The 17,021-nt window shown below is 37.2% G+C and overlaps 2 protein-coding genes across 3 annotated transcripts; both read right to left on the reverse strand.

The window, feature by feature from the left end:
* Window positions 1-1,773: 1,773 nt before the first annotated feature.
* On the reverse strand, window positions 1,774-5,821 carry CRL (crumpled leaf). Of its 2 annotated transcripts, none has more exons than XM_047310481.2 (10): window positions 5,661-5,821; window positions 5,337-5,522; window positions 5,198-5,247; window positions 5,036-5,096; window positions 4,881-4,916; window positions 4,629-4,679; window positions 3,966-4,058; window positions 2,388-2,492; window positions 2,192-2,284; window positions 1,774-2,073 (listed from the first exon to the last, which is right to left on the reverse strand). In XM_047310481.2, the coding sequence occupies exons 2-10, from the start codon at window positions 5,502-5,504 to the stop codon at window positions 1,933-1,935; spliced, it is 798 nt and encodes a 265-aa protein (XP_047166437.1). In that variant the 5' UTR covers window positions 5,505-5,522; window positions 5,661-5,821; the 3' UTR covers window positions 1,774-1,932. The 2 variants fall into 2 exon arrangements, with proteins under 2 accessions (XP_047166437.1, XP_087962694.1); XM_088106568.1 differs by having other exon boundaries at window positions 5,337-5,538; window positions 5,661-5,820.
* A 2,361-nt stretch (window positions 5,822-8,182) lies between these two features.
* Window positions 8,183-14,078, reverse strand: LOC124835540 (uncharacterized). Its single transcript, XM_088107762.1, has 5 exons — window positions 13,995-14,078; window positions 13,748-13,888; window positions 9,389-9,880; window positions 9,061-9,284; window positions 8,183-8,612 (listed from the first exon to the last, which is right to left on the reverse strand). The coding sequence occupies exons 1-5, from the start codon at window positions 14,076-14,078 to the stop codon at window positions 8,183-8,185; spliced, it is 1,371 nt and encodes a 456-aa protein (XP_087963888.1).
* Window positions 14,079-17,021: the final 2,943 nt, after the last annotated feature.

Genomic DNA, 17,021 nt, shown 5'->3' on the forward strand with positions numbered 1-17,021 from the left:
GTAAACTTGGTGAAATCAAACCCTAACAACATAATCATCTCACTTTATAAACAACCTCCGTTCATAAACCAATGATCTTGTTTTATTTAAGTCTTAAATAATCGAGTTATCACACAACTGTCTAGTGTCGAGAGTCTTCAGGGATACAATGCTTGGTCTTACCATTTTATATTACTTGTGCGATTTGGTACACTTGCCAATCCATCAACATTATCCCTATCCCTATGCAATATTATTCCCTTTGGGTGAAATCCTCTAGATCATGATTCATAAGATATTTCCCAATACTCAGATAAATCAAACATCAAGTCATGAATGGCCAAAACATAACAAGGATTAAGAATAAGAGAAAATCACTAACATTCAATGAAAGAAGCATAAAATATTTAAATCATATTCAAAGACATGAAAGTTTAGAGGTTATATCATCCCCAACAACAAATGAGTTTAGTTTTCCATTGTCATGGAGAACCTTGGCTTACAATGGAAGAATGAAAGAATGGAAACCCTACAAAGTGAGAAGGAAAGCTCTCGCATGCCCAATCTCCCTCCAAAGGGTCAAAAATAGTGTTTCCTTGCTTCAACCGTCCAAAGATGTGAACCCTAGTGTGTAGAAGCCTTTAAATAGATCAAAATTGGATCATGGACCAACGTCACTAGCGCTTAGCGCCCCAACTAAGGACAACCAGGCGTGACTGCGAAGAGACTGACCCTCAGTGCCCTAGCTGAGGGCAACCAGGCGTCCTACGTGACAACCAACTGGTGCTCAGCACCCTTGAGAGGGCGCCTAGTGATAACGATTGATATCACCGTTATTTGTGATTCAATTTTGATATTAAATGAGTCATTTTTTACTTAGAAACTTGTTTCAGAACTCTTATTTTTAGTTAAGTTGTGAATAAAGAGAGTTGAGGTTAGAATTTATGATTTTTATCACTAAATTCCTTTGATTTTATAAAAAATTGGAATGATTTGGGAGAAGAGTTAAAGTACCAAGGAGTTAAAATACCAAGGAGTTAATGTATGAAGTATATCTAGCACAATTTTGTGCCTATGTTGATAATGAATGAGAGGACACCCTTTCACAAATAGCCCGATAAATTCTTCTGTCCGGGTAGTTAATCACTTTTTACTTCACCTCCTCCGTTGCTAACCAATAAAACTAAAGGAAAATCATTGCAAAATATAATTTTCTTTCCGTGTTATACAAAAGAAAAATGAGGGCCACTGAATTAAGTACTTATACTGTATTTTCGTTGCCTTAAAATGGCCTTTTGCAGTTTGTGGTGCTCCAAAAAAAAGGTTTAGGCCCTATGCTCCAGCTGTTGCAAGAAACGCAAATGATACAGATGTAAGAAAGGCAAGGAAATCCGACATCCAGAAAGAAGAAGCAACTGAGTGAGACATTTGTGATCTTTTTGCCTTGTTTAGTATCTTCACTTCCTCACATCATTTTCGTGTCTTTATAATATCTTTGTAATATATATCAAACAGGAAGGCACTTCCAATTGCAGCTGCTGTGGGAATTGCAGTGCTTGCGGGATTATACTTCTATCTGAACAACACATTTTAGGCAGGATGTTCGATTCCATTACCCTTTACTTCAAAAAAAATATCGGCCTCTAATTTATTCCTATTCGTTTGTTTATTTAGTTCAGTTTTGCAGGTTTCTATCTTATTCATTCCGTTAAGTTACCAATATATCTGTATCACCAACAATTTGTTTTCAATAAATCATATTATAATCTCTAAACAAAATCTAATACAAACATATGATCTAACAAGCCATCTCTTTATTTCACTATTACCTTTAACACTAATTGGGATAAAAATATGACTGAATATTGACAAGGTAGTGCAGACTAACAAGAAAGAAATTACATTGACATACAGCTACAATAGCAGAATTACACAATGTAGTTTGGAACGCTTTTATTCTTGCAAAACAAATGAGCCCTCTATTCTTCTTTCCATGGACGGTGGAGGGGGGAAGTTCAAGGGAGAAAACATATCATTAAAACTGGAGGTTGGTGCAGGCTTAAACTCATAAGGGCCTTCTTTCTGTCCCCAGACCTGCATACAAATGGGAAATAATTTATGTTTTTGATTTTCTGTTGTCATATATCTATATTTGGAACTATAAAGGTAAAGCAATCCATCAAAGAAGATAAAACGAGATGAAGAAACTAACTTGATTTCCATCGTCATCATAACCCCTGTCCCAGGTCTGCATCTCGTTGTTCTTCATAATTGCAAGTTCTGAAGTACAGTAGCTTGCTCCATTCTGCTAACGAGAGTACAGGTGTTTCAACCCAACTTTTATATAGTACTGGTAAAAGAAGGACGGGGATGACAGATATTAAGACAACAGTGTGAACTGAAATTACCCATGAATTAGGAAATCCACCAGGTGGTGTTGAACCTTCATATAAGCAACGTTTTCCACGTGAACAACGCTTAAGATGTACTGTTGTCAAATGTTCTGCAATATCCTGCAATCAGCAGTACAAGTATTACAATTGTTCAAGTACAAAAGACATGAAGACATTCAAATACACAAACTTGTCATCCAATCCCCATTTAGAATATGCTAAAGTAATTACCTAAAAAACTTTCAATCAAATAGACTTATGCCAATAATATCAAATAAGATGATTCATTTATGTAAAGTCTTTCAGAAATCTAAATGTCAACTGAAATAATCTAAGAAAACCCACAGCAACACACACTAGAAGAGCGAGAACAGATGCAGAGGACAAAATCAATCCATGGATACAGATCACTCTGGTGATTAATCTACATGCATTTCATGAAAGAAAACTCCTTTATACCAGATCCTGTCAGGATAATAGACTTAAAAACCAGCCAAAAAAACTTCTGCATCCAACTCTCTTAAGTTATGGAATTATCATAATGACAAGACTCTTAATAAGGATCATAAGGTGGGAAGTGGACATGGACCTATTACTCAGCAAGGAAAATTTATAGAAGGAATAGATAGGCCCAAAATATAGAATGTTTATGTATGAAGAAAGAAAGTGGGGTTAGGAAAAGAAATAGTGAGAAGTTAGGATGGGGAATGACATGTCAAGAATCCAAGGATGGGGAAATTCTGTTATAGGAGAGAGAAGTGAGAGTGTGGAGGAGGGCACTGGAGTAGGAGGTTGTGAGTTGGTTAGGAGGAGAATAATCCTCCGGAGGAGTCTAGGACTCTGGGGTTTTCCTTGTGGCTGTAGAGCTTTCAGCTCAATCATCTTTTTACTGCATAATACTCTAAATAATACAACTTTGATATTCAGTAATTGTTTGGTTTCTATCACATAACATCACCTTATAAACAAAATTTGGGGAACATAACAGCTGCATTTCCAGACAAACAAGAACATCATTTGATCAATTGTCATTTAAGAATGGTAGATGATACTCCGATGAATTTGACTCGCAACACTGCATTTATCAACCACATGATGACCGAATAGATTGCTGCCATCTATGACATTTTGTGAAATGGTCCTTTTCATATGGCTCCCTAGTTATTAATATATTATGTTTATGTGGCATTAAATTTGGGAAATTTTATACCCAACTCTTGATTTCAGATGTGATTTTATAATTGTTTCCCAAATGACATGTCTAAGCAGTTTCAGGATACCTACCAATCTAATTGCAATAATTATATTTTTAAAAAGTCCCATGGTTTTTTTAGCATCCTCCTTTCCTTCTTTTCATCCTTAAGATATCTTTAGTTTTCACCTATCTCTTTCTTCCTTCTATTTACTTTTTACACTCTATCTCCACATAATTTATATTTAACATCCTAAGATTTGTTCCTTTTATTTCCAAATCATCCTCTTCTCTATTCCACTTCTCTCTCTCTCTCTCTAATGAAAAATAAATTATAAATGTCTAGTGAAGAAGCTTCTAAGCTAAGAGTACGCGCAACGAGAGCATGACTAAATGCTTACCCCGATGACTTCTTCTGGCTGTGGACGTTGATCCCTTGGCCGATCACAGAAATTTTTGTACTCCTCCATGTCTCTAATGGCGTATGCACTTAACTGCCATGAAAAGAAATTAGTATGCCTGCTCTTATTAAAACAACCTAGTAGCATTTTCTAAGTTGCAACAAGAAAAAGAGTATACTATTCCTCTGAAAAGAAATAGGCCAAAATGAAATCATACTTCTACAAATCAGAGCAAAAGCCAATGCTGGTAATATTTGAATCAATTATGTACACCAATGTAAATAATCATGCATGTAGCCCAAATAGCTATCCAGCATTTAATTATAATTTGACCCCCCACTGTCCTGCTTTATTGTGCGTACATAAACCTGGGAAAGCTTCATAAGAAGTTTCATACAGTCAGAACACATTACGTAAGGAGGGTTTAGTATAACTTTTTATAATGTCATTCTGTATCAGGTTATGATACATTCCCTTTAATGATCTCAATATTGTTTAAGAAAGCTATGGACGTAAGCAAGACAAAATATCAACATCATAAATATATGCAAAACACGATGCTTAAGGCAAATATGGTATGGCTAACTAAGCTACTCTTCTCCAAGAAACCTAATCACCAGCACCAGCACATGCCACATACATTAAAGTGAAAAAAATACATACCTCAACGTCACATTTCAACTCTTTCGGACAAGGTTTCACCATGAAAAACCTCTGCAAACAAATGAATGGTAAAAACGAAGAATAATTAAAAAATAAAAATAAATAAATAAACTAAAGAGATTAACATGCAGACAGTTTCCATCAAAAACATATCAAAAGAAGCATCTTACTCCCACTAAATATCTCAAGAACAAAGAAACAGAAACAGAAAACATAAATACAATTTCTCACACACAAGATATGAAACTCTACCTGTCGAAAGGGTTTTTGTGGACTCCTCCAAAAAGCCTAGCAGTACAAAAAAGAACATCATTGAGCTAATAATATTTATAGCAAAGATAAAAGGACCCGAAAACAAAAACTCAAAGATAAGTAACTTCCAAACTCTCATAGAAGTGCTCACTCACCTGTTCAAAATACAACACCTTGGAACCATCCACTAGCTCTGCGGCGGGGCATGTAAGCATTCTGCAAAAACCAATTCTCAGCGTTGTCCCGTTTCAAAAATCCCCTCTCATAAAAAAAAAACAAGGAAGATAAACAAATATAACGAGGATTAAAAAAAATACCTAATATTGAAATAGTTATCAGGGTCTCTGGAAGCTTGGTCCTTTGAATACTACAGCAGCAAGAATAACAGCAATTGAGAAATGGAAGTGAAAAGAAACATTAGGAGATGAGAAGAGAAAAGGAAAAAACGGAGAGAACCTTTTGGCCGGTGAGGGCCTTAGAGACGAAATGAGCATGGTCCCAGCGCGTGGTGGACTTGCGGAGTCGCTTGATAAGAAGTGCGCCACCAATGAGTAGCAGAGTCTTAACCGCCAACCCTCGGGCACGGTTCCATCCATTCGAATCCGACCCCGAACCCGAACCCATCTATTCTTTTCTTGTATGCTAATAATAATGAATACTCAATGATGGAATCAAAAGGAATTGGTTTTAGTCGCGGAATCTCAGTGGAAGCGCCACAACCATAACCAGAATCTTGAACGGTTGAATCCAGATAGAGAGAGAGACAGTTGAATTACTTACCTCTGCCTGTGTTATTGGACTCTGCCCAGTGAATCGTTCATCGTCTAGATGTAGAAGCAGACACAGAGGGAGCAGAGACTCCAATTTCGATTCCACCCATTTTGGTTCGGTTCGGTTTGTTTATACCCAAAATCCCAATTCACTAAAATAGCTTATGTTCTGCAATAGTTTTGTGCTGCGCTATGCTTTGCATTGTGCCAATAAATTAAAATACAATAATATAAAATCAGGACTCCTATCTATATTATATTATATGCTTTTTAAATCTCATTTTTTATTTAGGGTTTAGGGAAGTGATGAAAAACTGCAATGCAACACCACTATTATCTAACATGTGTTTAATTTGAAGTGTTTTCAGTAATGAAGTCTGATTTTCGATGCTATATTCATGTTTTTTAAATTTAGAGAAAAAATATTTTTACAAATTTATGTTCTAAAAATATAATTAAGCCAAATTCATAGCTTTTTAATATTTATTTTTCATTTTTTTATATGAAATTAAACTAGTTAAAACACATGTCATTTGTAAGATTTTCCAAATAAAAAAAAATCTTAAACTTGTAAAACATGTAACGTGGCTATGTAGAACCTTTCTTGTACATTGTGGTAATGTAGATTATATTTACTAGTTTCTTTTCTAACTTTAATTTGAAAACATATATATTAGTACAAATGGCGAGTCTAAATAAAAATAACAATAATAAATTGAATATAAACTTCTTAAAAAACCAAGTAAATAATTCAGTTGGCCCTTTTAAATTATATGCCAAGACTTGTTAGTTTTTACATTGCAAAATTAGTTCTCTAAGAACATAGATTTTTAATAAAATAGTTTTCTGGATATTTTTCAATGCCACTAGTGTAATGAATAAATGCAACATGACAATGTATTTTCAAAAGTTAATTTGGTAGTACTTTTAAAGACTAATATAATGAATTAATAATGTAAGAATGTTGTAATCATATATATATATATATATATATATATATATATATATATATATATATATATATATATATATATATTAAAATATGATGTTCCTATTTTCGTCAGGTGTATTCGATTTGGTCCTAGTTTTTTTTTATTCAATGTTATCCTAAATAATGTAATTTATGTTCAATTTAGTCATTTTTGCAAACGACATTTAAATCGTTAATGGCAAATAGTCCAGGTGTGTAAAAGAGTAATGAGATGGAATTTAAGTGCAGACGTGGATTCCCTTCAGACACAGTGAGGTGGATTTAAAAAGAAATGTCCTTTATTTAATGAAACCCAATTTTTGATGAGGGTGGATTCTGAAATTAGGGTTTCATTACTTTACTTCAGTGAAAGTCATAGTGAGGTTCGAAGTTTCGAGGTTAACCAATCTTCTTCCCAATCTTGGTGGTTGATGAGTCATGTCTGCTTTCCAATCTTCTTCTTCTTGTTGCAATAGCTTCAGCCACTGAAGTTGTCATTCCTCACATGGTGGTGGTTCAATGGGGTAGGGACAATTCCCATTTGCAATTGTGGTGAGATGGCAGTAGTAAAAATGGCTAGAACTTCAAAGAATTTTGGAAGATATTTTTGGGGATGTTGTAACTACAAGGTTATGTGAATAAAAGCATTTCTGATTAAAATGTATTTTCTTTATGTGTTGGTAATTAACATTGTGTTTGATGAATAACAGAGTGGACTTGCTAATGTGATGTGTTGTAACTATTTCAAGTGGTGCAATGAAGAAAATGTTGATGAAAGGATGTTATCATTGCTAGGCAAAGGAGGAAGATTTGTGATATGGAGAACACAATGAAAGCTTTGAAGAGAAGGATCCAATTATTAGAAGCAGTGGTGTGTGTTCTTAGTGTACTGATCATAGTTATGTTGTGTGTTTTTAGGTTGATGTGTTGTAAGTGTGTTTTTAGGTGGTTCTAATCTGGTTTACTTTAGTGTTTTGAAGGTTGAGGTTGTTAGGTGGCCCCATTGTTAAGGTTGGGCGATTGTCTTTTGTAATAAATGAATGAATGAAATGTGTATTAGTGTTGAATTGTTCAAATTAGTCCTCATTTTAGTTAATTATGTGTGAATGTGTTCCACATGATGATGAGTGATGATGATGAGTGATGTGTGCATAAAATGGAAGTGGTCAAAATCAATATCAAAACATGGGTACATGAAAACATTAAAACAATATCTTTTCATAATCAGAAGTTAGTTCATGGGTACATCAAAAAATCAAGTTACTATATAGCACATCATAACAGATCCATTGCTAAGTATATCAAAACATTATAAAGCACATCAGGTCTTAATTAGTAAATTATTTCAAAACAGATCCAGTGCCAAATTTTTAACATTATAAAATAGAAGGTCCCTTAATTGGTAACTTGTCCCTTCTGATTGGCTGAGTTGGTTGTTCTGTAGATTCCTGTGTTGGTTGGGGTGGTCCATCACATGGTTGTGTCATTTCTTGAGTTGGTGGTTGGGGTGCTGCTTCAGATGGCTGTGGTAGGTCTAGTTGATCTTGAGGACGTAAGGGGCATTAATTTCTGTTATGCCCAACAATACGACAAATGTTGCATTTTTTGCGGTGGCCACCTTTGGTCATTTGGGTTTCATCCCTCCTTAGCTCCCAACTCTCGCACCTTCTCTTTTTCTTTGGTCTGCCAAGTAATTTTCTCTTAAATGGTGGGAGGACGCCTGGGAAGGCTGTTCTTTCCCATAAAAGGTGCTCATTCACTGGAAATATGATGGAGGCATATGTTTCATCATACGTGGACCTTCTGAACCAAATGGGAACATACTCTTCTAGATCTAAATTTAAGAATCTCATTGCTACAATTGCATGGCAGCAAGGGATGCCACTAATGACCCATTTCCTGCAGGTACACTCTTGACTGTCCAGGTTGACTGCAAACTTGTTTGTCATCACTGCAAAATGCCTAACTTCAAACATTTTTTCTCCAGACCAACTGCCATGAAGTAATACATGATTAAAAGTTAACTATGAAGTAATGAATATCAACAATTTTATCACAAACCAACTGACATGAATTAATTATGGGAAAGGAAATGCTTACATAGGGATCTAATTTTTGAATAAATTTGATTCTTTTGTAAGTCTCTTTCTAATCTTAGGGTAGATGTGAAAGTCCATATTACACATCTTGATTCTGTTGGTTGTCCATTTTTTCATGAGGTAAACTCTAATTTCCTCTAGTATGGTTATAATGGGCTTTCCTCTAGCATCAACAATAACACTATTAAAAGCTTCACTCATGTTATTTACTAGTGTATCACATATTGTTCGACCTGTAAATCTAGATCTAGACCAATACCTGTTACAAAGAATAAGAAATTGTTAGGAAACTAAAAGTATATAACAGGAGGAACGATAGAGAGTTAAGGTAGGACTCATACCTTGGGGGAATAACGATTAGGTATTTGTAAGCCTCTACATTGACATCCTTTATATTTAACATTTCTCTTTCCCAAGCTTGGGGGTATGTACTAGTAGCAGCCTTCCACATCAGATTCTTCAAGGTGTGCTCTCTGATCTTTTTTCTGAAATTTGCATATAAGTGTCGCATGCAAAATCTGTGCTCTGCCTCAGGTAAAAGTTCAGACATAGCTGGCAACAAACCCTGTGAAAAGGGACCAAATTGAACATTTTTAACAGAAATGGGGACCAAAAATTATATTAGTAATATTAGAAACCAATTCAGAGAGATATAATAAATAGATATACCTTTTGTTGGTCAGACATAAAAGTGCATGAATTACATACTTCAGTGCCCCTAAGGTCTTCTATCAACAACTCCAAAAACCATGTCCAAGTTTCTTTATTCTCTACTTCCACAATTCTATATGCCAGAGGTAACATCTGCTCATTAGGATCTCTACCAACAACGGTTAATAACTCCCCCTTGTACTTTCCTTTCAGAAAACATCCATCCAAACCAATAAAGGGCCTACAAGAGACGAAGTTATTCTTGCAAGCTTTCAAACAAACATAGAACCTCTGAAATGTGGTCTGACCATTTTCACTATCCACTTTAACTTTGACTGTTGATCCAGAGTTACATCTCAATAATTCATGTGCATAGTCATATATTCTTGTGAACTGATTTTTAAATGAACCTTCAACTTTGCATGATGTTATTAATTTTGCCCTACGAGCTTTAGATATTGTGACATTTGTATTCCATTTCCTCAAAGCTTTTGATCGTATTTCATTTATCTTCAAATTCGAATTTTCATGTAGTGTCACAGAATGGGCTTAGGTTGCCTGATGAACCAATATTTTCCTCACTTCACTTAGTTTATTGTGCTAGAATTAATCGGGGAATTGTGCTTAATTATCCAGTATTATCCTATTTTTCCTAATTGTGCTAAATTTGATCGGAAATTCTTATTTTAACTAATTTGAATTATCTGAGCTAATTATTTTACAAGGAAAATTTGGAGATACAATTTGGGACATTTGAAGGTTAAATGAGAAATGGCAATTGAGCCCAATGCATCTCAATCATTTCAATTTTCGCACAGTGCTGCGTGAATGTTGTGTCAACTTGTGTGTCTTCGTTCGAGTTCAATTCTTATCCGTTTTCTATGCAATTTTTTTTCATAGTTTCGTATGGATGTCTATTTTCACGTATAGTTTTCATTTTGTTCAAATTCGTTCTGTGTTGTTCCCAGTATTTTTTTTACTCCCCTATGCCAGTCCAATGCTTACTGTTTGAGTGATTTCTAATCTGTTTGCATTTGCTTGCTGTTGGGTACTTGTGGTGGCTAGGAATTGATAATTGGACAGTGCTAAAACCTCCCAACACTCTTAAACAAGGAATCCAACAGCTTGGGAGGCACTCACAGCCTTAAGCAATACGTTTTGGAAGAAGCTACTGCATTGATTTAATTTGGGTGTTGAAATGGAAAACTTAAAATGGAATATTGGTCCATTTTGGTGACTCATTTCACGTGAAAGTGGAAGCACATGTTGGAGAAAAATTATATACAAAGTGTTCTACAAGAATTAATTTTAATCCACTTTGAAGTGGTAGACACGTAGATAAATGGACTTGAAGAGCCACATGCACATCACGGCCCATATGGAAAGCTTTTGGATTTTAAAATTGAAAAGTGGAGTGTTACGGAGAATGGATAGCAGCACGTGATTGGGAAGCAGAGGGGGTGTGTCCAGCAATTCACACGGACTCAGCATCCAGCAAGCAGCTACACGCACGTCCTTCACTCGGTCCAGCGGCCACAGTAAAAAGAGAGGAGGGTTTTGGAGTTTAAAAGAGGAGAGGTAGGTCCAGGAGGTGCAGGTTTGAGGGGGGCATCCAGCCGCCACTCTCGGGGTTTTGAGTTTTCTTTAGGCTTTTGGTTTTGAATGTTTTTTTTTGGAAAAAATGTAAAAACTGAAAGAAGTGTGCAACGCTGTTACGGAGATGAATGAAAAAGCTTCACCTTAATTTCATTTGGCTGATTTACTCATTGCCTTTTCATTTGGTTCATGCATTTCTTTTATTGAAGTGTTGGTGTGCACGGGGTCTCTTGAATAAATTTCAGATTACGTGAAATGAGAAGCTGACTTGACGGGAGTAGAATGCAGTGCACGGTGACTGAAAGAAACTTTCATTTCGTTTTTTTTTAAAGAGAATGAAGCGGTAATGTGTTGGAGCAGCTTGAGGGGAGGGGTGTTCACAAGCAAACGGTGATTAATAATGATGGGAGAATGGTAGGAACACGTCTAGCTTGGAGCAGCGTGTGTGCACGGTGACTGATAGTTTTTCCTTCTTTTAGAAAAGTATGGATGGTGATTTTATTTAGAAATGCTGATTCATTTTTGCTGGAAGCACCACACGGTCCTGTGGAGAACTCTGGAGCACGCTCATTTGAGGAGAGAAGCCACCACCGAGAAGACTTCTTCACTTTTTGTTAGCACACGGTGACGTGATGGAAGGAGAGTCCACAAGCTTTTCTCTTGACGCATCATTCCAGCAGCACAAGGATTTAATTCTTCTTTTCTTTTAGAATTGGATGGTGATTTAATATTGGGGGAAAACGCTGATTTCAATTTGGAGTGCACGTGATTTTATTTTGGTGATGCAGCACGGTAAAAAAATATATTAGGAGAGCTATCATTTGCACTTTCAATTTCTTTTGAGAAGCATGAAGTGGTCTGCTGATTTGGAAGAAGCGTTGGGATTTTATTTTGGGCTTCACACACAAGTTGATTCTTATATTTTATATATTAATTTTGCATTTAGCATTTTTTTAGTTTGCATTGTGCCTTTTACGGTTGATGCCTTTCTTTTCCTTTTAGTAGTGTTGATGCGTTCCAATGCTATTTCGTTTCTTTTCTTTTATGTTGTTTAATACAATGAGCATTTCATTTTTACCTTTACCATTGCATCCTAATTGGTCCAAACAATTAAGCATTGAATGTTTTATTCCAGTGTTTTCCTTATGTTTTCAATTATGTTTGGTTGTATTTAATTTCTAGTTTTAATTCAGTTCGTTTCGAATCACAAAAACACTCTCAAACCCCCCCCACTACGTGTGTGATCTAAGACTGAACCGCAATATTGGTCCTTGTGAGACGACCTAGGAGTCACTTCCTAGCATTATACTGCATTCTTTTATGCACAACTTTTGATGAGAGGTGCAACGGCGCCATTTTGATGAGAGGGTCGCACCTCCCAACAAAAGTTGTTCATAAAAGAATGCAGTATAGTACTAGGAAGTGACTCCTAGGTCGTCTCTCAAGGACCAAATTGGGTTCAGTCTCAGATCAACACGTAGTGGGGGGTTTGAAAGTGTTTGTGAATGCAAATGAAGAAATTAAAAATGAAAATTATACACAACCGAATATAAGTGAAAGCATTAAAATGCATGAAAACATTAAACCGAACACTGTAACAGATAAATATCCAAACACAATTCAAACTATTCAAACTATTCAAACGACAATGTTGAGTTAACAAATTAAATGCACATTGGAATAAAGCTTGGAAATTGTAAAATAAAAATTACCACCGATTCAAACATCAACACAATGTAAATAGACCTTTTTAGAACTAAAAGAAAATAAAAGACAATTCAAGGAAAATGTTTTTCTAAAAGAAAAATGCAAAGGAAAGCGTGTACACTTGATTGAAAACGCTTCCACCATCCAAGCTGGACCATCATTCTCCAATCACCAAGTGCACACCAACTATGGAAGCTACATTCTCCCGTGAATCACCGTGCTTCTAGAAAAAGAAAAAGAAATGCTTCTCCCCTGTCCGCACACGTTGCTCCAACGCACACACACATTGCTCAAAGAAAAACCAAAGTCACGGCTGGACAAATCCCCTTTTCCATCATCAATCACCGTTGCATACTGTTCCAATGAATCAGCACCTTCTTATAATCATTTCTCCATTTCTCGAGAAGAGACAACTATTACCGTACCCTTGCTACTCCTATCTAAGTTATCCATTCATTCTTAAAAGATAAAAGAAATGTATTGTTGCTACTGCTGCCCACGTCCCATCATTCTCCCACTTACTCTACTTCTCAAATTAAATCACCATGTGCTTATCATTTTAAAAGAAAGATAAACCATGCTCCTGCTACTAATCTATGAAATCACCGCATCCTATTCTTTAAAAAAATGAGATGAAAGCATTGTTCTTTTCCAATTGAAATCAGCACATGTGCCTCCGTGCAAGCAGTAAAAAGAAAACGAGAGCTTCTATTCTTCTATGAAAAATGAATGGAACGTGTGTTTCCTCCATAAATGTCATGAACTAAATGAAAATAAAATAGCCAATGAGTAATCCGGAACTTCAAATTAACATGGAGTTTTCATTCATTTCTTTCCAAAACAGCGTTGCACACTTCTCTTCTCTTTTCCACAGAAAAGTTCTCCGAAAAACAAGTGCCCCCTGGCGGCTGACTCCTCCACACTTCAGACCGAGACACCCACTGTAACAGCCTCCCCTCCGCTTCCAGAAAACTCAAAAAATATAAGTGCCCTCCTCTTTGGTAAATCACCGTGTGCGTTCATTCTCTCGGTAGTTCTCCCTCTCTTTCTACAGTGGCGGCTAGAGCCCTAGACCATCCAGCCCCTGGCCGAGACATCCTCCAAAGAAAACTCCATGCTCTTCATTCCAGCACCATTCTTTTCTTCAACCGTAGCCCTCCATACTTGCTTTCTTTCTCCAGCTCTACTCTCCTCTCGGTGGTGGCTGTTGCCTCCCTTTCAATCACTCATATACCCTTAAAAATGAAGCAGTGAATCCCCTCCGTAACCCTCCTACCGAGAGCTCTCTGTTCCAATGTGTGTAGCCCTATTTCTTCTCTACCTCTGCTGGACCATGTGCTGGATGCACCCCCTTCTTCTCCTCAACGTGGCAGCTGGACCGTGAATGCCATCCGTTCACACCCATCTTTGCTGGAGCGTAACGAAAGAATGAGCTTCTTGTGGGCCTGCTACTGCACCGCTTAGTTGGACCTGTCAATGTGGGGCAGTGCTGGATGTGGACCTCCTACTTCTTCCCAATCTCCGCATGAAGCTGGAATCCAGGTGTTGAACGTGTGTTGCTGCATCTGCTTACCATCCGTGTATGTTGCTGGAGGATGCTTTCACTTTGGACCAGCCCGCGACACCACTCTTGCTGCTTCCGGATGCCACTGGATTGGACGTGGTGAAGGTTTCTTCGTGCACCCCCTGGACGCTCACGTGCTTCTAGAATCAACTGGACTGCTCCGTGTGCATGGACGTTGGAGGTGCGTGTGAGTGTGCTCACCAAAATGAATTGCAGGAGCTGCTGGATTGGACGTGGATCTCCCAAGCTCCGTGAAGGCTGGACTCCAAAGTTGCTTTTTGCACCACTTGCTGGATGTTGCTGGGCCGCGTGGAATTCCTTTCCCCTTTGAAGGCTGGATGTGCACCCCTCTAGTTGCCACCGTGGCTGCTTTCTTGTGGGCCGCGTGTGTTAAAATTGTTTAGCTGATTCCAAAATGAATGTGCCGTGAGATGCACTTGTAAGGTGGTCCCCATTGGCCTTTTTGTTTAATTTGTTTCATCTAACAAGTCTTGGGACATGCAAAAGTGTGGGGTCCGCGTGTGCTATTTTCACTTCAACAAATTCAGCACACTTGCATTTGGGAGTTGGACGTGAATTGCTTCTTTCCAGCATGTATCTCTTTCAATTTTTCTTCAATTTGATACAAGCAAAAACCATGTGTCCGTGTGCTTTAGTAGATTCACACTTCCAGGACGTAGCGTCCTTCCTCTCATGACCACCAAATGCCAAAACGAAGGTCACTTGATTTATCTTTAAGTCCCAACACATTTCCAAAAATTTCCCTACAATTAATAATGCAAATAATTAGTTCAAATAATTCAAATTAATTAAAATTTGAATTTCCGATCAAATTAAGCACAATTAAGAAAAATGGGAAAATATTGGACATTTAAGCACAATTCCCCGATTAAATTCGGTACAATAAGCTAAGTGAAATTGAGAAAATATTGACTCATCACCTTAGCGGAACCCGAGCCCATTAGGGTATTTTTATACCCTAAGCTGCGCTTTAGCTTCTCTTTTCAGACTCTTCTCTGCTCACACACTCCTACATACTTTTTCAAAGGTTCTCTACAACTTTTCCCTCATCCCTCTTGAGAAAATCTCCTTTTCACTCACTTTCTCACTAGTTTTCCATTTAAGTTTGGGGTTGGAAGAGAGCATCATAGCTTGAAAGCATTCTCATATCATCTAGCATCTCCACCCAAGTAAGTCAAGCATTTTTCATTCTAGCGTTCTTGAGTTTGAATTTGATTGTCAAAACATGAATCTTTAGGAGTTTTGATTTCTATGCACGATTTGATGATTTAATTGATGTTTGAACCGATTAAACTGAATGATTTTCATCTGGAAAACTGAAAATTGCATGTGGGTGGAGTTAGGACAGGTTAAAAATGAAGTTTTCAAAAATCTGCAGAGTCACCGCTCAGGGGTAAATTTTCGTTGCGCGACACTCGGACAGACATGCTGTTTTTGTTGAGTTGCGCTCTGGATTGCTGCACTGGTGGTTCTGAGGGGTGATTTCGACCCTCAGCGGTGGTTTAGCTTCAAAATAAGGTGTTGTCTGTGTTTTACTAATGATTAACAACATGTTTTGTGGTTTTGTATCTGTGTTTGATGTAGGAATGACATCTTCAGGCAAAAGAATAAAGACCATGGCATCCAAAAGAAAAGAAAAGGAACCAGAATAACCCCATTCTAGTAGGTTCTTATCTCGCAAACATGAGAAACACTTTAAGGTGGTCCAAGATAGGAGACTACTTATGGAGAGAAAGGTTGGAATGATACCTAACTTTGCTCCTCAATTTGGAGAGCAATTGTTAGGGAATGATTGGGGGAAGCTAGCCACATACCCTACACCTGCCAATATAGTTGTGGTGAAAGAATTCTACACTAATGCAAGAAAGATTGGTGATTATCCAGCTGAGAATTACCTAGGCTATGTCAGAGGCCATGCTATTAGGTATGATCCTGATTCCATCAACAACTTCTTGGATACTGTGTGGGCTGGTGAGCAGTGCCAGTTTGCTCTTTTTATGGAAGAAGGCGCTTATTTTGATGATGTGGAGAGAGTTTTATGTGTACCTGGAGGACATTTTCAGAGGAATAGAACTGGCATTGTGGTGAACATTAGGAGAACTGACTTGACTCCTCTTGCAAAGTATTGGATGGCATTTTCTCATGCCAACATTCAGCCATGTTCTCATGTGTCAGACATTACTCTTAGCAGGGCACTCCTCCTGTACTGTGCAATCAGGAACTTGAATGTTAATATTGGACAGGTAATAGCTGATGAGATAAGGGTGTGTGCTAACACAACAAATCAAAGCACCCTTAGGACATCCTTCTTTAATCACACACCTCTGCAAGATAGTTGGGTGATGCATAAATTTATGATCACCAAAATATGATGTCACAAACTTGTTTAACAATCGGCAAGTATGACCGAATCGTTTCAAGTAATAAACTCGGTAAGACCAAGTATCGTTCTCCCAAAGGACTCACGGCCTAGTTTAGTTATGTGATTTGTTGATTAGCTAAGACTTAAGAACGAAATAATTGGATTTTACTATGCAAAAGACGAAAATAAACATGTATGCATAAGGTTGATCAATGGCTAAAACAAAAGACAGTCACTTTCAATGAAATATATTGATGAGTATGTTGTTGGGGGTCAATTTCATCTTATCCACTCTCATATTTTAGGAATTCAACATTCAAGTCATCATTGTTAATGCCACTCTCTAAATTACCTTTCAAGAAGGCTTCTCCCTAATTACGAGTTCATACGATTCCTAGCAT

The sequence above is a fragment of the Vigna umbellata genome, chromosome 2 (genome assembly GCF_029865625.1).
Source record: "Vigna umbellata cultivar VRB3 chromosome 2, Vumbellata_1.0, whole genome shotgun sequence".
In the NCBI taxonomy this organism is placed as follows: Eukaryota; Viridiplantae; Streptophyta; class Magnoliopsida; order Fabales; family Fabaceae; genus Vigna; species Vigna umbellata.

Excerpts from the sequence above, each read along its gene's own strand:
- CRL (XM_047310481.2), bottom strand. The coding sequence starts at position 5,504 with ATGGGTTCGGGTTCGGGGTCGGATTCGAATGGATGGAACCGTGCCCGA. Across the intron at positions 2,493-3,965 it reads AGCCAGAAGAAGTCATCGGG|GATATTGCAGAACATTTGAC; the intron begins GTAAGCATTTAG and ends TGCTGATTGCAG. Across the intron at positions 2,285-2,387 it reads GTGGATTTCCTAATTCATGG|AATGGAGCAAGCTACTGTAC; the intron begins GTAATTTCAGTT and ends TCTCGTTAGCAG.
- LOC124835540 (XM_088107762.1), bottom strand. The coding sequence starts at position 14,078 with ATGGGTGTGAACGGATGGCATTCACGGTCCAGCTGCCACGTTGAGGAG. Across the intron at positions 13,889-13,994 it reads CAGCACATGGTCCAGCAGAG|GGAGGCAACAGCCACCACCG; the intron begins GTAGAGAAGAAA and ends AGTGATTGAAAG. Across the intron at positions 9,881-13,747 it reads TCTCGGCCAGGGGCTGGATG|ATAAATGAAATACGATCAAA; the intron begins GTCTAGGGCTCT and ends TCGAATTTGAAG.